This window comes from Elaeis guineensis, chromosome 14 (genome assembly GCF_000442705.2).
Source record: "Elaeis guineensis isolate ETL-2024a chromosome 14, EG11, whole genome shotgun sequence".
NCBI classification, from domain to species: domain Eukaryota; kingdom Viridiplantae; phylum Streptophyta; class Magnoliopsida; order Arecales; family Arecaceae; genus Elaeis; species Elaeis guineensis.
Genome location: NC_026006.2, coordinates 55,669,018 through 55,687,442, shown reverse-complemented (window position 1 = coordinate 55,687,442; position 18,425 = coordinate 55,669,018). Strand labels below are relative to the sequence as shown.

At 35.9% G+C, this 18,425-nt stretch overlaps 1 protein-coding gene and 1 pseudogene across 1 annotated transcript; one reads left to right on the top strand and one right to left on the bottom strand.

Moving 5' to 3' along the window:
- The first annotated feature begins 1,821 nt into the window (after nt 1-1,821).
- Nucleotides 1,822-17,877, top strand: LOC105057679 (S-formylglutathione hydrolase). Its single transcript, XM_010940364.3, has 7 exons — nt 1,822-2,038; nt 3,549-3,666; nt 5,021-5,068; nt 6,251-6,447; nt 6,556-6,654; nt 6,746-6,811; nt 17,429-17,877. The coding sequence occupies exons 1-7, from the start codon at nt 1,898-1,900 to the stop codon at nt 17,603-17,605; spliced, it is 846 nt and encodes a 281-aa protein (XP_010938666.1). The 5' UTR covers nt 1,822-1,897; the 3' UTR covers nt 17,606-17,877.
- LOC140853701 (uncharacterized) lies at nt 12,473-13,874 on the bottom strand (annotated as a pseudogene).
- Nucleotides 17,878-18,425: the final 548 nt, after the last annotated feature.

Below are 18,425 nucleotides of genomic sequence, written 5' to 3'. Positions count from 1 at the left end.
TTCACTTCTGAATTTTGAACTTTGGCAAATATTATTTTAGCTTTCTATTCTTTTTAGTGTTTGTTTGGATATCTAGATCCAAAATTTTATAGGATTCATGATTTAAACTAGTACAATTAGAAAAAAGAAGTCTGGAATAGATTTATATTCTCGATACTTAAAGGTCTTTGCAGGAGGATGGTCCGAATCCCATAGAGAAAAAAAAAAAAAAAAAAGACTTGTTCCCTATGAAATTCAGGCTTACTAATATAAAAGATAGTCTTGAATGGTTGTAAACATAGACTTAATCCAATCTCTAATGCAATATTTTTTGATGATTGTATTGATCCAATCCATGAATCCTATAAGATTTTGAGTCTGACCATCCAAATAGTTGTTTAGCATCAACAAAATGATATCAAATTTTTGGTATCCAATATTCATAATTCATAATGTTAAGATAAACGGATCAAGGACTAGTAGCAGGAGGCCATTTTTGGAACAAATATTTGAGGATGGGAGTTGCTAATTGCACTCCAGCATGTTTTCGATACTAAGGGGGTGTTTGGTTGGAGAGAGTGGGGGTCTGGAATTAGAATCGGAATGCGTGACTTCCATTCCAATCCTTTAGTTCGGAGGAGTCTCATTCCAATTCCGATTTCGGAGTGGAATGGGAATGGTTCAATTTATATAGAACTCAATCCTTACTCTCCTCTATGGATTCAATTTTTTATTCTGATTTCGATTCCGATTCTGATTATAAACCAAACGCTTCGAGGGATTTGATCATTTTAATTTCGATTTCAAATCATTTTAATTTTAATTTTAATTTTAATTTTTATTCTAATTTTAGTTGCGAACAAAAACTCCCTAAAAGGGTAACATAGAAATTACAGCAGTAGCAGGAAAAGGCCACGAGCTAATGCCTTCAAAGAACAGTGCATGCATTCATGTCCTCATACTACACAATGTTTTCATGGACGACTACCCAAGTGACGCTGTATTTAGTCATCGTAGAATTGCTATTTTCATTAGAATGGTCTGTTGAAATTGTTATTGACCTGTACCTAAATATTATTAGCACTCAAACCTCATGTTACGAGAATTTAATTGATAATAATGATAATATTTTATATTAAAATATTATCCTCATCGATTAATTCATGATGAAATCTAAAAAATTGAGAGTTTTTTTCTTGACCTCCTAAACCAAATTGCTGCATTTGATTGACATGTGGCATTGCGAGAAATTTTGTATAATATAAAATTATTTAATATTTCAATGATGATTGCTATAATTGTATTATATAAAAATAATGGATAATAAGAGAAGAATAAAAATATTATTATTAAAATTAAATATCTTTAATTATTTATTTTTACAATAGATGAATAGTTGTCCGGCATCTCAATATATATTCAGGGATCCAGGGGTATTCTTTTCTCTAAATCTAAATGAGATGTTAGGTTAATGTTCATACTTTAGAATGTATGAAAAAATAAATTATATTTTTTTTTTACAAATAGTTAACAAGTTTTTATGCAAAATTCATTTATTAAAATCATAGGTCACCCAATAAAAATTAATTCTTCCGATTGCATAAATATTTCTGGAGAAAAAAATTGGTATCAAAATCCGAATTTTCTATTTTGGACGATGCAAATGTCAAATAAGCACTGCCATTCTTGTTAGCATTCTGAAAAAAGTATTGGAAAAAAAAAAAAATCAAATAACAATCATCATTTAAATATGCGTTATTATTGGTGATGGGTATAGGGCGAGGATCTCTCCCAACCTGTTGCAAAGGCCTATTCTCACCGGGTGGTGACCGATATCACTCCCCGAGCCTTTTTATCCCCATCCTTCACTCCTCTTCACTCCACTTCTGTTTCCATTATTCTTGATCGGAATAGAGAGATGGAGAAGCCGACGGAGATCAGCAGTTCGAAGATGTTCGGCGGATACAACAAGCGTTATAAGCACTTCAGCCCGACACTGGGCTGCTCCATGATCTTCTCCATCTACTTCCCCCTTTCTCCCCCCTCCCAAAAAATTCCGGTAAGTATCTCGTCGATTACCCCAATATTTTTTCCAGCTTTTGTTATAATTTTATTCCATCCTTCTTTGTTTCGAACATTTGGGATCTGGATTTCAGAGAGTAAAGGTAGATCGGTCACTGAATCGAATCTCGGGAACGCGATATGTATTGCTGATACTAATCCGATGTTTTAAATCTATTTCGAATACGGCAATTTTTTGATCGCCTGCTTGTTTTCATATATATATATATATATATATATATATATATATATATATATATATATATATATATATATATATGAGAAAATTTTGTGCTTAGCACCTAATAATTGGTGGATAGATTGTAGTATCTTCTGTTGCGCTTCACTCGTGACCTGGATTTCAACTTCTTTAACAGGAAAAGGAAAGAATTTTGGATTCTTTGTATTATATGGTAGTGTTTTGATGAAGCATTGGGTGGCAAGAAAATGAGGAGGGAGCTGAACCTAGAGTAATGTAATAGGGCTTGTTAAATCTAAGTGATGTGTCGTCTAGAGCTCAGCAAACAGCATGGAAGAATGATTTTGGTAGACTTTTTGTTGTCTGGCATGTAATATTAGGATTTGCTGGATCCTGATATGATTTCGACAAATTGAACCATTCTTATCTCACCATTTCAAGAGCTGGTTCTCAGAGTCTTGCCGCTTCATTTGCTTCACATCTTGAAATAAATTATGAGAATTTAGATAATAAGAATACCAAGAGTGATTTGCATGAGGACCTGAAGAGACTCAACTGACTTCTACCCTAGAAAGGTTTTTAACCAGTGATTTAAAAGGCGGCTGTGGTATGTGGTGGTCAAGGGTCTGCATAGTGCACATGCGGTATAGGGGTTGCATATGCGGTTACTATTCTCTAACTATTTAAAGATAAAGTGTAGTGGATGGCAAATATAATAGTAACAACAACAATAATATAAGTTTTTTGGATGGATGATAACAATTTAGTAACAACAATAACTAACAATTAGTGCTTATTTCTTAGTATCCACTATCTAATAGCAATAATTATAATATAATCAATATTTTTATATTATCAATCCCCTTTTCAAGCCCACCCGAAATGTACATCAAGCATAACCATCAGCTTAAACCCACTTTACTTGCATGGGCCCAAATAAGAGTAGGCTGTATATGTGGCTGCAAAATGCTAAGCAAGTTCACACTTGACATATCCAATGGTATGATAAGAAGCAGTCCATATATGCAGCCATATGATGCTAAGTAGTTTGCCTTTTTGGTCCAAGTGCTGTATGACCACATATGTTAACCATACATATGTGGGTGCATACGTTTCAAAAGCATTTTTAACATTCTTCTTGTTGATTTTTTTTTAAAAGAAAACACCGAATCACTTCGCGAAGTATAGCTTGTATTGTACGTATATCATAACATAGTTTGCTGCTTATAATACTGTTTCCAGTTGAGCTGCTATTCAACCAAAGAATCATTAAAGATGGATTTGACTAATGTCATAAATATCTTTGCAGGTTATCTTTTGGCTCTCTGGCCTTACATGTACAGATGAGAATTTTATCACTAAATCTGGAGCCCAGCGTGCAGCTTCCAGTGATGGTATTGCTTTAGTTGCTCCAGATACATCTCCAAGTAAGTCGATAGCAAGGTGGAAACACCACATGGCATCTCCAGATTAAGTAATGGCATTTTCTATTTCTTGCTTATTTTCTGCAATCAATATTTATTATTCCTTTATTGTGTAGCTGACCAGTACTGATTGTTAGATGGCATTGGGCCAATAAATATAAGTGACAAGGCATGCTGCATCTTTGTGCCATTGAATCAGTATTTGATTTGTAAAAATTTCAATAAGATCGTTTGAGACTGATTTGTGGTGTATTACAATTTCCATGGAAAACTGATTAAAGGAAAGTTTATGCCATATTCATGTATGTTGTGAAATTAGAATTTTAAACCTCATATTACACAACAGTCTTACACTAAACAAAAAATGAGAGAAAACATTAATTACATATTGGTTCATCGCTGTATTCGTTTAAGCAAAAATTGCAAATTACAACCTTCATGTTTGGAGGGGGAAAGGGGGTGAAAGGATATCAATTTCTTCAACTACCCAAGCATGTGTGAACTATATTAAATTTGTTAGTGCAAACCGAAATTAGTGAGGTCTAGTGTTTCTTTTGCAAGCACCCCTATTTTTTCACCTTCAATTTATCGTGCTGGGAAATCTGAAAATTGAAGATCAAAAATAGATTTTTGAATCATGTTAAATAGATATTACTATGTGTAAGTCCTAGTGCATGCTTAATTTACAAGAATTTTTTCTTTTACTGTCTAGAAAATTTAATATATGAAATGATTTTTACATAACATGTATGTATCAAATTTGATAAAAAGTTCAAAATAAGAAACGAGATGTTTTGAAAGATGTTGGTTTTAGTAAGGGCAGATTTGATCTGATTTTGCTTTTACATGCATTGATCCTTGATAGAAAGAATGATGGATTTGTATAGATCTTAGATTTCCCCTAAAATAGTTTAGCTAAATTTGTTCTGTTCACAAATCAGGATCCTATATTCAGAAAAGTTGTATTTCAGTGGAAATGAATTGCTTTTCAAGCAAAATGCATAAAACATCCTTGACACTATATGTTCATAGTCTATGACATTCTTTTCATATAAATTCCTTAACAAGCCAGAAGGTATCAAATGAAAGCCTAATACCATCTTACATGCTAGAAGCACGTGCAATTTTTAGTTGATGCATAATTTTGGCTAACATCTTATTCTTTTTATCATAATTAGTTGTGATTCTTTCTTTTAATCTTTATCCCCCCTTCCCTCCCTACCCTGTACACCCCCCTCCCTCCCTGACTCCATAGTTATTGGTTGTCAACATGTATTTTTTGCATAATGTTCTATTTAGCAATGTTTTTTTGAATCAGTGTCTTGCTGATTATATCTTATGCTTTTGTTCCATGCAGGAGGGCTAAATATTGAAGGAGAGGCAGACAGCTGGGACTTTGGTGTAGGTATGAGTGGAAGCAATAGCACATCTTAGATCTTTAATTTTTAGTATGATCTTTCATATCACTCAATTTGCCAATGGACGTTCATTCTTTTGTAGGCTGACGTTCATGTGATAATGATGTGTGCAAACCAAAATATTGTGAAATAAGTTCCATTAGAAGTCTTCTAATATGGTTGTATTTTTTTTTTTTAGTTTCATAAAGTTTATCTAAGTTGCATTTTCTGTGCAAAATAAACATGTTTGAAATTAATTGTTCCCTTACAGCATATGATGCTTTCCTTGAGCTGCAGACTATTTATCATATTTAGGGTCTCTTTCATTTAATCTTTCACTGTTTTGAAAATCCCAAAAGTGCACATGCATGGAACATTTTTATCATTTAGTATTGTAAATTATGATTCAAACCTGTTGATTCTGTTTAATTTATTAATATAGTGATTTGAACATCTTAAATTATGATATGGCACATGTTAAGAGCAAATACAGTCAGTTTTAAGTAAATACAGATCGTAGTAATATCTGTTTTACTATGAAGTGAAGGACCAAAAAAGATGTGGTCACATATGGTAAAAAGATTTAATACATTGGTTGTCCTAAAAGAAGCTTTATGTGAATCCTGTTGTTTAATCATGTGCAAGGTTTGAAAACTGGCTTTGGTCAGGCCTGTCAAATTTCCAATTTGTCAGCTTCTATAGGAATTTCAGTTAAAAAAAAAGAAGAAAAGAAAAATAAAGGAAAGGTTAGCGAACTTTCAGTGTTTTGACGGGCAGTTATGGGATGCTTCATAATGTTTTTGGGTTAATTAATTATAACATCAAATATTCTGAACTTATGCTGTTAAAATGTCATATTATTTTCGGTAAGTATTTATTGTGTGTGATATTTGAAACCATCTTAATAGGTGGATATTGGATAGAAGATTTGATAGTGCTCTTATATTCTAGCTTTAGATATCTGGTTCTTTGGTTGTCCAACTGTTTGTTGTTTCAAATAAAAACTATGAGCTTTGTTCTTTTGTGGTTTTTGCGATCATTTCAGGCAAAGCTTAATTGTTATTGCTTTAGTCTGGGAAGAATTAGATTAACATATTTTTTCATATTTCCTTGAGGGCCATATTTTAACCTTTTGATAACGAAGTCTTTTGACCGTTTATGTCATTGTAACTTCCTTTTTTCATGACCAGGAGCTGGATTCTATCTAAATGCCACTGAGCAGAAATGGAAAAATTGGCGTATGTATGACTATGTTGTCAAGGAGTTACCAAAAGTTTTAAGCGAAAATTTTGAGCAGCTCGACATGTCACGGGTATCCATTTCTGGGCATTCAATGGGTGGCCATGGAGCGTTGACGATCTACTTGAAAAACCCTGGCAAGTACAAGGTACTTGTTGAGTTGATTTTCTTGTTAAAAAAATGCTACTGTATGTTACAAATTGTTCTTTCTGAATCTTTGAATAAGAATTGTTCTTATATACTTCATGATTTTCAGTCAGTATCTGCTTTTTCACCAATTACCAATCCCATGAACTGCCCTTGGGGTCAGAAGGCTTTCTCAAACTATTTGGGCAGCAATAAATCAGACTGGGAGGTAAGCTTTCCATGATATGATTCTCATATGATTATCTGTAGATTTGCTGATATAATCTTTCTAAAAAAAGTTTTAAATTTATCATTTGCAGCAATATGATGCCACCTGCCTGATTAGAAAGTGCAACAAAATTTCAGTTCCAATCCTAATTGATCAGGTAGGACATGATTTTTTTTTTTTTTTCACTGATTTTTAATGGAATAGTTTGGACATTTGACTCAACATGAATAGATGATAATTAAGTTTGCCTATTCAAAACTCTTGTTTGTAACATTTAGATACCTCAGTACTTGTTGCTTGTAAATTTGGGGTTATTGGAGTCAAAGGCTGATCTTGTTGATTCATATTTTGATAATACGTATGAATCTTCGAAGTTTGGAGATATACTTATTTTTCCACTTAACCTTACTAATAGTCTTACAATTTTTTAGAGATATAGATAAAGTGTAAAATTATTTAAAAAACCAGATTTAGAAATCAAATCTTTAATTCATCTGTTATTCATTAATTAGAAAGGAATATTGTTACTAGACTAGATTGGATTCTTGTAAGCTTAAAAAGGTTGCTGATCGTTTGACTAAATGTCATGCCCCAAAATAGAGTGTAATCGGCGCCGCATGCCTGCAAGGTGGACCCCACAGACATGCAAGGCTTCCTGAATAACAAATCCAATTTATTCCATAATAATTTTAACTAGATTATTCTCAATCCTCGAGAGCTGATATAATTACATACCATCATCCTTTTATCCATTATCATATAATTACATACCAAAACATGTCCAGATAATATTAAACAAAAGTCAGATGATAATTTTCAGATCTAGAGTTACATGGAAAACCAGTTAATAAAGATAACTATGCTATCTAGTTTTTACATCTAGCTAGCTCGCTCCCCCATAGTTCCATAAGCATTCACATTTCAGCATCTGCAATAGAAGAAAAGATAAAAAAATAATGAGCTACACTAGCCCAGTAAGTGCCAGAATACTTCAAGGTGGGTCAAAGCATATTGATTCATAACAAAACTAAATTCATATAATTGATCAGGCGGCATTCAATTCTTATAATAAATCCTTTTCTTTTTAAGAGCATACTTTTCACAAACTAATACTAGATCTAAAATGGGCTATGGCCATGTAACCCAGTGTCATGGGTCAGTAATAAATAACTAGTACTGGTAACAGATAATAGATAAGGGCCCTCAAATAACCACTATTCTATTCACTGATAATACGGTGTCGAAACTAGTTTCTCGGATTCCAAGTCGACAGGATCAACGTACAATCCCCGTTGGCGGGATCAGAACAGATCATAGCCATGCTAAATATTTAAAGAATATTTATGCGAGTTGCCCAGCCATATTTTCTAAAGTCAGTGTCATAATAAATCATATATCAAACTAATTTATTTGCAGCATGCTTGACCATTCAATTTGACTGATGCAAAGATTATTAAATTATTTTAAAAATACACCAAGAAGCATTAAGTCACTTACCTTGCAGTTATCAAGAATCAAGATAAGTTTAATCTAGTCACACAGCTGCTTTGAAACCTAAAATCCAAAATCACACATGCACATGGGTCTATTCAGCGGCATGCTAATATTCAAAATAATTCTAGAATTTCTAAAACTATCAAAGATCTAATCAATTTCTAATTTTCTATAGGGGAAAAGATTACTAACTTTACCTTATGTCTTGTCATAAGATGGGAGCACGAGATGGCACAGTGAAGCCCGTCAAGGGCAAGCTTAGAGAGGAAGAAGAGAGATGTGAGAGAGGTGGGAGAGAAATGGGGCAAGGGAGCAAGAGAGATTCGCTGGAGAGCATGAGATGGAGAGAGAGAGAGAGCAATGGAGAAACGGGAGTATGGAGTCTTGGGTGTGCGGAAAAATGCATCTGTCTCTCTCAGCATCATGTGTGGCAAAAGCTACGGGCTTTGCCTGTCCCTTCTCCACGTCACACGACAAAATGTCGCATGTTCCCCCATTCTGCTCCCTCTCCATTTTTTCATTTGCCATGGCCGCACACGAGGAGAGAGAGTGTGTGTGCATTAATAAGACATGCACCTCCCTTCTCTCAATTCTTATTTCCCCCACACCGCCTTAAGCGGTAACATGCGAGGGACTTGGGCCCTGGTTAGTGGGTTCGGGTCCAGGTGTTACATCCTCCCCTTAATGAAATTTTGTTCTCAAAATTTAACATACCTTCATTTAGAAAAAGATGCGGGTATTTGTCCCTCATTTCACTCTCCAGTTCCCAAGTAGCTTCACGTTCGATATGATTATTCCATTGAACCTTTATATATGGTATGGTACGTCTTCTCAAAATTTATTCTTTCTTGTCAACTATACACACCGGTTGTTCATCATAAGACAAATCTTGTTGAAACTGTAGGGGCATCAATTCTACCACGACTTTCAGCTGAAATATATTTTCGCAGCATGGAAACATGAAATACATCATGGATTCCAAAGAGTGAAGATGGAAGTGCAAGTCGATATACTGCAGCTTCAATCCTTTTCAGAATCCGAAAGGGCCCACATATCGTGGACTTAGTTTCCCACAGATTCTAAATCACATCATCCCTTTTATAGGAGACACCCTTAAGAAAACAGGATTTGCTACTTGAAATTCTAGCTCTCTTCTTGTGTTGTCTGCGCAACTCTTCTACCTGCTTTGAGATGCCCGAAGGCATTCTCTGATCAATTGAATTTTTTCTATTGTGTGCTGTACAATTTCAAGATCCATGAGTTTTTTCTCACCACATCATCCCAACATATTGGAGATCTACATTTTCTTCTACAAAAAGCTTCGTAAGGGGCCATCTATATGCTTGGTAACTATTATTATAAGCAAATTTAATTAAGGGCAAGTGACAGTCCCAATAACCTTTCATTATCAATGGCACAAGCTCTCAATATATCTCCTAGAGTCTGAATAGTTCTTTCTGATTGACCATCTATCTAAAGGTGAAAAGCTATATTGAAACTAAGGGTGGTCCGTAGAGCTTTATGCAGGCTACCTAAAAGTGTGCCATTTATCGTGTGTCCCTATTTGATACAATTGATATAGGAACCCCATGTAACCTTACAATTTGTTCAATGTAAAGTTCTGCAAATTTTTCTAATGTCATTCCATATTTAATTGCCAAAAAGTGAGCGGATTTTGTTAATTTATCTACTATTACCTGTGGGAATCCGTGGCAATCCAGGAACAAAATTCATTGTAATATGTTTCCATTTCCATTCAAGAATTGGAAGGGGTTGCAATAATCCTCCTAGTCCTTGATGTTCAATTTTAACTTGTTTTCTTCTATAAAGAGCTTCATAAGGGGCCATTTGTATGCTTACTTGGTAACTATTATTATAAGCAAATTTAATCAAGAGCAAGTGACGGTCCCAATAACCATTCAATGGCACAAGCTCTCAACATATCTTCTAGAGTCTGAATAGTTCTTTCTGATTGACCATTCGTCTGAGGGTGAAAAGCTATACTGAAACTAAGGGTGGTCCCTAGAGCTTTATGCAGGCTATCCAAAAGTGTGCCATCAATCATGTATCCCTATTTGATACAATTGATATAGGAACCCCATGTAACCTTACAATTTGTTCGATGTAAAGCTTTGCAAATTTCTCTAATGTCATTCCGGATTTAATTGCCAAAAAGTGAGCGGATTTTGTTAATTTATCTACTATTACCCATATGCCATCATAACCTTTGGGAATCCGTGGCAATCCAGAAACAAAATTCATTGTAATATGTTTCCATTTCCATTCAGGAATTGGAAGGGGTTGCAATAATCCTCTTAGTTCTTGATGTTCAATTTTAACTTGCTGACGAGTAAAACACTGTGCTACAAACTAAGCAATTTCTCTTTCCACCAAAATGTACTCTTCAAATCTTTATACATTTTAGTGCTTCTAGGATATACTGTATATCCCGTGCAATGGAGCTGGGCTTCCTCCATAATTTCTCTTTTTAATTGAGGGTTATTAGGAACATAAATTCTGTTATTAAATCACAATGATCCATCTTCATAAATTTTAAACTCCATTCGGGAGCCCGACTCAATATCACTCTTGGTCTTCTATAGCTAAGGATCATTTATTTGAGCAAATTTAATCCTCTCAAGTATAGTAGGTTGGACCTGTAGATGAGCAAATTGTACCTTGAAACTAGGTAAACATATTTCAATCTTCATTTTTTTGAAGTCTTCTAGAATATGCCCTTGAGACATCATTAAAGCAGATATATTACTTGAAGATTTTCTACTCAGTGCATCAGTGACCACATTCCCTTTTCCTGGATATTAATGCATGGACAAATCATAATCCTTGAGCAACTCTAACCACCTTCTCTATCTCATATTAAGTTCTTTCTGAGCAAAATGTATTTCAAACTTTTATGATTAGTATATACTTCACAAGACTCACCATACAAAAATGTCTCCAAATTTTTAATGCAAACACCACTGCTGCAAGCTTAAGATTACGGGTAGGATAAATTTTTTCATAAGATTTCAATTGTTGAGAGGCATATGCAATTATCTTGTGATTTTGCATCAATACACACCCTAAACCTCGTTTTGAAGCATTACTATAAATAGTGAAACCTCCACCACCAGAACAAAGGTTAAGAATAGGAGCCGATACCAGACGCTATTTTAGCTCTCGAAAGTTCCGCTCACATTCTTCTGACCATTCAAATTTAATTCCTTTATGAGTTAATCGAGTCAAAGGTGCAGCAATACAAGAGAAATTTTCGACAAATCATTTGTACTATCTAGCTAATCTCAAGAAATTGCAAACTTCAGAAACATTATTTGGCCTGCTCCAGTTCGCTACTGCCTCTATCTTCTTCGGGTCTACAAAAATTCCATTCTTGGATATTATGTCCTAAGAAGATGACACTATCCATCCAAAACTCACACTTCATCAATTTGCCAAATAACTATTTCTATCTCAGGGTTTCTAGTACAATCCTCAAATGTTGCTCATGCTCAGCCTAACTTTTAGAGTAAACTAGAATATCATCAATAAAGACCACCACAAATTTATCTAAAAAGGGCTCGAACACCCTTTTCATTAAGTCCATAAAAGCTACTGGAGCATTAGATAACCCAAAAGGCACGGCCAAAAATTCATAGTGCCCTTACCTTGTATGGAAAGCAGTTTTGGATACATCTTCTGCCTTGATTTTCAATTGATGGTATCTGAAATGGAGGTCTATTTTGGAAAACACCTAAGCCCTCTTCAACTGATCAAATAGATCATCAATTCTAGGCAGAGGATATTTGTTTTTCATAGTTACTTTATTTAATTCCCGATAATTAATGCATAGCCTTATATTGCCATCCTTTTTCTAAAAAAAAAATAGTGGAGCTCCCTAAGGGAAGATACTAGATCTAATAAAACCTTTATCAAGAAGGTCTTGCAACTACTCTTTTAATTCTTTCATTTCAGCCGAGGCCATTCTATAAGGAGCTTTAGAAATTGGTGCCGAATTGGGAATCAAGTCAATTGCAAACTCGATCTCCCTATTTGGAGGCAACCTAGGAAGATCTTCTGAAAAAATATTAGAATATTTATTTACTATAGGAATATCTTCTAATTTCTGATCCTACTGTTTGGTGTCAACCATTGTAGCCAGATATGCCGTGCACCCCTTCTTGAGTAACCGCCTAATTTGCATGGTGGAAACAATCCGAGGAGAAGTATAGGCACCACTACAAATGAAGTTGAACTCCGTATCTCTAGGGATTCGGAAAATTATCCACGTCTTGTGACAATCCATAGGGGCATAATGTGATGACAATCGGTCCATACCCAAGATTATATCAAAATCAAGGATGTCTATAACTATCAAATCAGCCATCATCTTTCTATCCTCTATCTAAACTAAACAAGACTTATAGATCTGATTAGAGATCACTTCATTCCCAATAGGAGTGCTAACACATAAATCTTACTCTAGTGGCATGCAAGGCAGATTATATTTTCGCACAAACATAGAAGATGCAAAAGAATGAGTGGCATCAGAATTAAATAACACATAAGTAGATGTAACTAATAATATATCTGATACCACAGTGTTGGATGCCTGTGTATCTTACTGGGTCAGTTTATAGACATGGCCTTGGGTGCACGGTCTTTCCCCCCTTTGTTGCCTTTGGAAGGGTGTCGAAGCTATTGGAGCCCAAGCAACAGGAGTTTGAGCGGTAGAATCCTGAACTGGTTGAGTTCATGTAGCCTAGGGTCTCTGTATTGACGGACTCTAGAATGTTTTGAGGGCACTCAACTATTTTATGACCCCATTGTCCCCATTTAAAACATGCTCCAGATATCCTTCTGCAATTTTCAGCCTTATGTATACCTCTACATACTGCATATTTAGGCTTATCTTGCTGATAGGTCCTACCATAAGATCCCTCTTTTCCTTGTCGAGGAAACTTAGCATAAGTACTAGATGAGTGTACCGAACTCTTAGCTGCTTGAAATATTATAGGTCCTTTAAAATTCTGTCCATACTGACCACTGCGAGTTTCAAAATCTCTACTTCTTTTATTTTCCTCCTTTTATATTTTGAGTTTCTTTCCAAATAATTTCCAAAGTCCTTGCCTCTATCCACTAGTTTATTGTAAGTTGCCGAATGTACTGTAATCAGGCTCCTTCGAATGTATGGTCTCAATTCTTCTTCAAACCTCCTCATTTTAAACTTATTATCTATGACTAAGGTAGGAGCAAATCGAGATAGTCTATCAAATTCAATCTCAAATTCATCCACGATCATTCCCCTATAAGACAAGTTAAGAAATTCCTGTTCCAACTCTCTTAATCAACTCGAAAGGAAATACTTAGAATAGAAAGCACTATAGAATCTCTGCCAGCTAACAGGTCCATAACCAAAGGTTAGTGTATGTTCTATTGATTTCCACCGATGATGAGTTCCATCTTGAAGTATATAAGTAGCAAATCTGACTTTCTCCTCATCAGTACACTCCATTGCCCTAAAGGCTTTCTCCATCTCATCTATCCAAGTCTCAGCCTCCTGGGGATTAGTAGTACCCTTAAAGGCTGTAGGGGCAATTTTTCTAAACTTTATTATACTCTTTCTATGATCGGAGGCTAGGATTCTGTAGCAGTGAGTGCAAAGGCTACTGAGGTAACTCTCTTTGTTGATGCACCAACCCCACAACCTCCTGAATTAGTTCAAGCATTCATTCCGAATTCTCAGCTATGTTTCTTGGTGAAACTATTGGCTGGTCCAGGATTGGTTGATTTGTAACTGGCTGATCAATTGTCGCTTCTCGTTGAACACCAAGATTCACATTTTGATTTAAATGCTCTTGATCCTGCATGTTCTCAGCTATTGATTCACGAGGAGCTTCACCCTGAGAACCTCCTAACAACTTACTGTTCGGCTACGGGCATGACGGGATGGCATTCTTAATTTCAATGAAAAGTAAAGCAAACATTACAATAAAATTTAGATATGATAACACAAGATTATTAATAAGAAAGCAAACATAGAGAGAGACGCCTCATAACTTAAGTTCTATCCAACTCTGAATCTTGCCAATGAGTCCTAAAGATCCTAGATCCTAAACTTTCATATCAGTATTTCAATCATGGTCCATCACTATCTCTAGTAATCTTAAATCTAGGCTCTGATACCACTTAATCTGTCACGCCTCGAATCAGAGCGTAATAGATACCGCAAGCCTGCAAGGTAGACCCATAGACATGCAAGGCTTCCTGAATAACAAATGTAATTTATTCCATAAAAATTTTAACTAGATTATTTTCAATCCTTGAGAGTTGATATAATTACATACCATCATCCTTTTATCCATTATCATATAATCCTGGGATAACAAAAGCCAAAACACATGCAGATAATATTAACAAAAGTCAGATGATAATTTTCAGATCTAGAGTTATGCACAAAACTAGTTAGCAAAGATAACTATAGTATCTAGTCTTTACATCTAGCGAGCACATTCTCCCAGAGTTTCATAAGCATTCACATTTCAGCATCTACAATAGTGGAAAAGATAGAAAAATAATGAGCTACACTAGCCCAGTGCTAAAATACTTCAAGGAGGGTCAAAGCATGTTGATTCATAATAAAACTAAATTCATATAATTGATCGAGCGGCATTCAATTCTTATAATAAATCCTTTTCTTTTCAAGAGCATATTTTTTACAAACTAATACTAGATTTAGAATTGGCTATGGCCATGTAACCCAGTGTCATGGGTCGGTAATAAATAACTAGTCTTAGTAACAGATAACAGATAATGGGCTCTCAGATAACCACTATTCTATTCATCAGTGGTACAGTATCAAAACTAGTTTTTTATATTATAAGTCAACAGGACCAACGTACAATCTCCATTGGCGGCGTCAGAAGAGATCATAGCCATGCTAAATATTTAAAGAATATTTATGTGAGTTGTCTAGCCATATTTTCAAAAATCAGTATTAGAATAAATCATATATCAAACTAATTTATTTGCGGGCATGCTTGACCATTCAATTTGACTGATGCAAAGATTATTAAATTATTTTAAAAATACACCAAGAAGTGTTAAATCACTTATCTGGTAGTTATCAAGAATCAAGATAAGTTTAATCCAGTCACACAGCCGCTTTGAAACCTAAAATCCAAAATCACACATGCACATGGGTCTATTCAGCGGCATGCTAATATTCAAAATAATTTCTAAAATTTTTAAAACTATTAAAGTTTTGATCAATTTCTAATTTTCTATAGGGGAATAGATTACTAACCTTATCTTATGTCTTGTCACAAGATGGGAGCACGAGATGGCACAGTGAAGCCCCTTAGGGGCAAGCTTAGAGAGGAAGAAGGGAGATGTGAGAGATATGTGGGAGAGAAATGGGACGAGGGAGCGAGAGAGATTTGCTAGAGAGCATGAGAGGGGGACAGAGAGAGAGCTATGGAGAAATGGGAGTATGGAGTCTTGGGTGTGCGAAAAAAATGCACCCCTCTCTCTCAGCATCATGTGTGGCAAAAGCTATGTGTTCTGCCTGCCCCTTCTCCATGTCACGCGACAAAGATATGCGCGTTCCCCCATCCTGCACCCTCTCCAATTTTTTTTCGTTTACCATGGCCGCACATGAGGAGATAGAGAATGCACGGTTAATAAGACATGCCTTCCTTCTCCTGATTCTTATTTCCCCCACACCGCCATAAGCAGTAACGCACGAGGGACTTGGGCCCTGGTTAGTGGGTCCGGGTCCAGGTGCCACACTAAATGATACCACTACCGCTAAATTACTTGAAGGTGTAGCCAGCTATTTCCTTCATAGTTTACATTTCAATGCTGGATGTCTAGGTGCAGGTATGCAGCCTAACTCATAGCTGATTGGAAAATACTTAAAGGGGAGCATGAGATCCCTAGTTTGTTTGCTAAAGTCTGAAGCTTGTCAAACATGTTTAGTGTCCAATCTGATGGCCTTTGGCTGCTTTATTGTAAGAAGAAAGCTTCTAATGCATGTGAAACTCAAAGAAACAATTAAAGTTGCGAAGAGTATAAACCAACAACACTGGAACAACTTGGAAAGGAGCATTAATATGTAGGGATGAAAATTTTAAACTTAAAATGTCTTGAATAATGGATGGTTGATCAGAAAATAAGGCGAAGGGAGGAAATACAAAATGGTGCATAAGTGAAAGGGGATCAAGCAAAAGGTAGAAAGAATAAGGAACCACAAGACTAGATAAATTAGTGAATTCATAGCGCAAAGCTGGTATCAGGAACCGTACCGGGACATTACCTGTTGGGTTTGCTAGGGTATGCATCTCATATTGAGACAGGCTTCCAACACTTCATTCTTACTCCTAGCCATGGTGCTGCCCAGAACCAGGCAGTACAAATTGGTGCTGAGTGATACCAAATGGTTCCACTTGGTCTGGACTGGTATAGATTAGTTCGAATCATATACAAATCTGAACCTCGCTACCTTACCAGTAGGTCTGGTGTGGTACATTATGGTCAGTACAGGGCGTTGTGGGTTACTTGGCAAACTACCATCAAACATACCACCCTATATGAGGCCTATAGCATGGTGCATACTGTGTCGTAGCTCCCAGTATGACAAATTTTAAGTTGACATAGGGACGTACCATGGTATCTACTGTACTAATACATTCCTACAGTGGTAAGTCAAACCTTGTCATAGACCAAATCAAAGGTGAGCATGATTACCAAGAGGTTCAAGGAATAAGGAACGTGCATCAAAAGCTGCCAAGTTGCTTGTAAGGAAAAGGAGAAAAGAAGCCACTCACTGGGTAGAAGTGAACTTGGCTATTTAACTGGTGTCCTTTGCAAGTACAAACATGGAAATGCAGCATATAATATTTTAAACAGCCAAAGAGATCCACAGTATCCACCGTCAAATTCTTCTCTTTTTCTTGCAATTGATCTTTTTAAGTATAATTCATCGCAATGGTTTCAACTGTGCTTCTTCTTTTTGATGACTAGGATAGGAAACCCAGCTGAAATCAGGTGAGATTTCTTCATTATAGAGCAAATCTCATGTCTTTTGTGCTGATGCTTTAGCTCATCACCTATGATGAAAATGATAAGAGATACTACAATTGAACTTGTGATTACTTGACCACATTCTTTTCCTCTCGCTGATTCTGTAAAAATTGACTGTATGAACTATAAACGTCTTGTTCTGCATTATAATTGCCTTATGCCTCTCCAATTGATGACAATGTTTTTTCATGGTGGAAAGGGGGAGGATGACAAATTCCTACATGATCAGCTTCTGCCCCGCAACTTTGAGGAGGCCTGCAAGAGCGTAAATGCTCCACTGATTCTCCGACTGCAACCTGGCTATGACCATTCGTACTACTTCATCGCAACCTTCATTGACGATCACATTCACCACCATGCCCAAGCTCTTAAATGACCATCAGTCCATAATCACAAAGTTCTCCCTATACCTTACAATCCCTTGTGGGAATGTGGAGGATGTAGTCGTGGTGATCTGTCTTATTTGTTTGATGACTACCCTTTTTCTAATTATCTAGTTACCATGAACCTGAAGTTCTATCTTGTATTAGTTTGCTGTATTCTCTTCTTTCTGTGTGTTTAGGACATGTATCAGAGTGCAAATTGAGGAAGTTTTTCAACCGAGCTCTGTATCTGCTTGTGTTAAAGCAGGCTAATTTGTTCCTTAAATTCTTATTCTGCTGAGACAATATGGAAATGTTAAAAAATAATGGCCGTCAACAGGACCAGATCTGCGGTCACCTTGAATACAAGGGTTCATGCTGTCATGTTATAATGGTCGTATGATTCGAGTTAGTTCGACTAATAATAATTTTGGAACGCAGATATGCTTATCAGTTTTAAAAGCTTTTGTTTTATTCTATGGCACGGGAGACAGTCCAGTGTTGCCGTTACTCACAGTTATCTCTTGTTATAACGAGTTGAGATGTTATCACTGCTAACCTATGCAGTATCTTTGTACTGTTTTGTTTTTTTTTTTTTTGTTTTTTGGAAGTTAAAGGAGGTCAAAAGACCACCCATTATTTATGGAAAAAAATTAAAGAGTTGCGGGTAGAAAGAGTTCAGAGAGGAGTTAGAAGAAGAGAAGTGGTACAGAGAAAGATAGCAGAGGCTATGGATAGATTCGTTCAGCCAGCAGTGATGAAGATAACATGGCGGAAGGCTATTGGTGTATAATCGATCTCACCAGGTAGCCCAGCTCATCACTAGGACTTCAC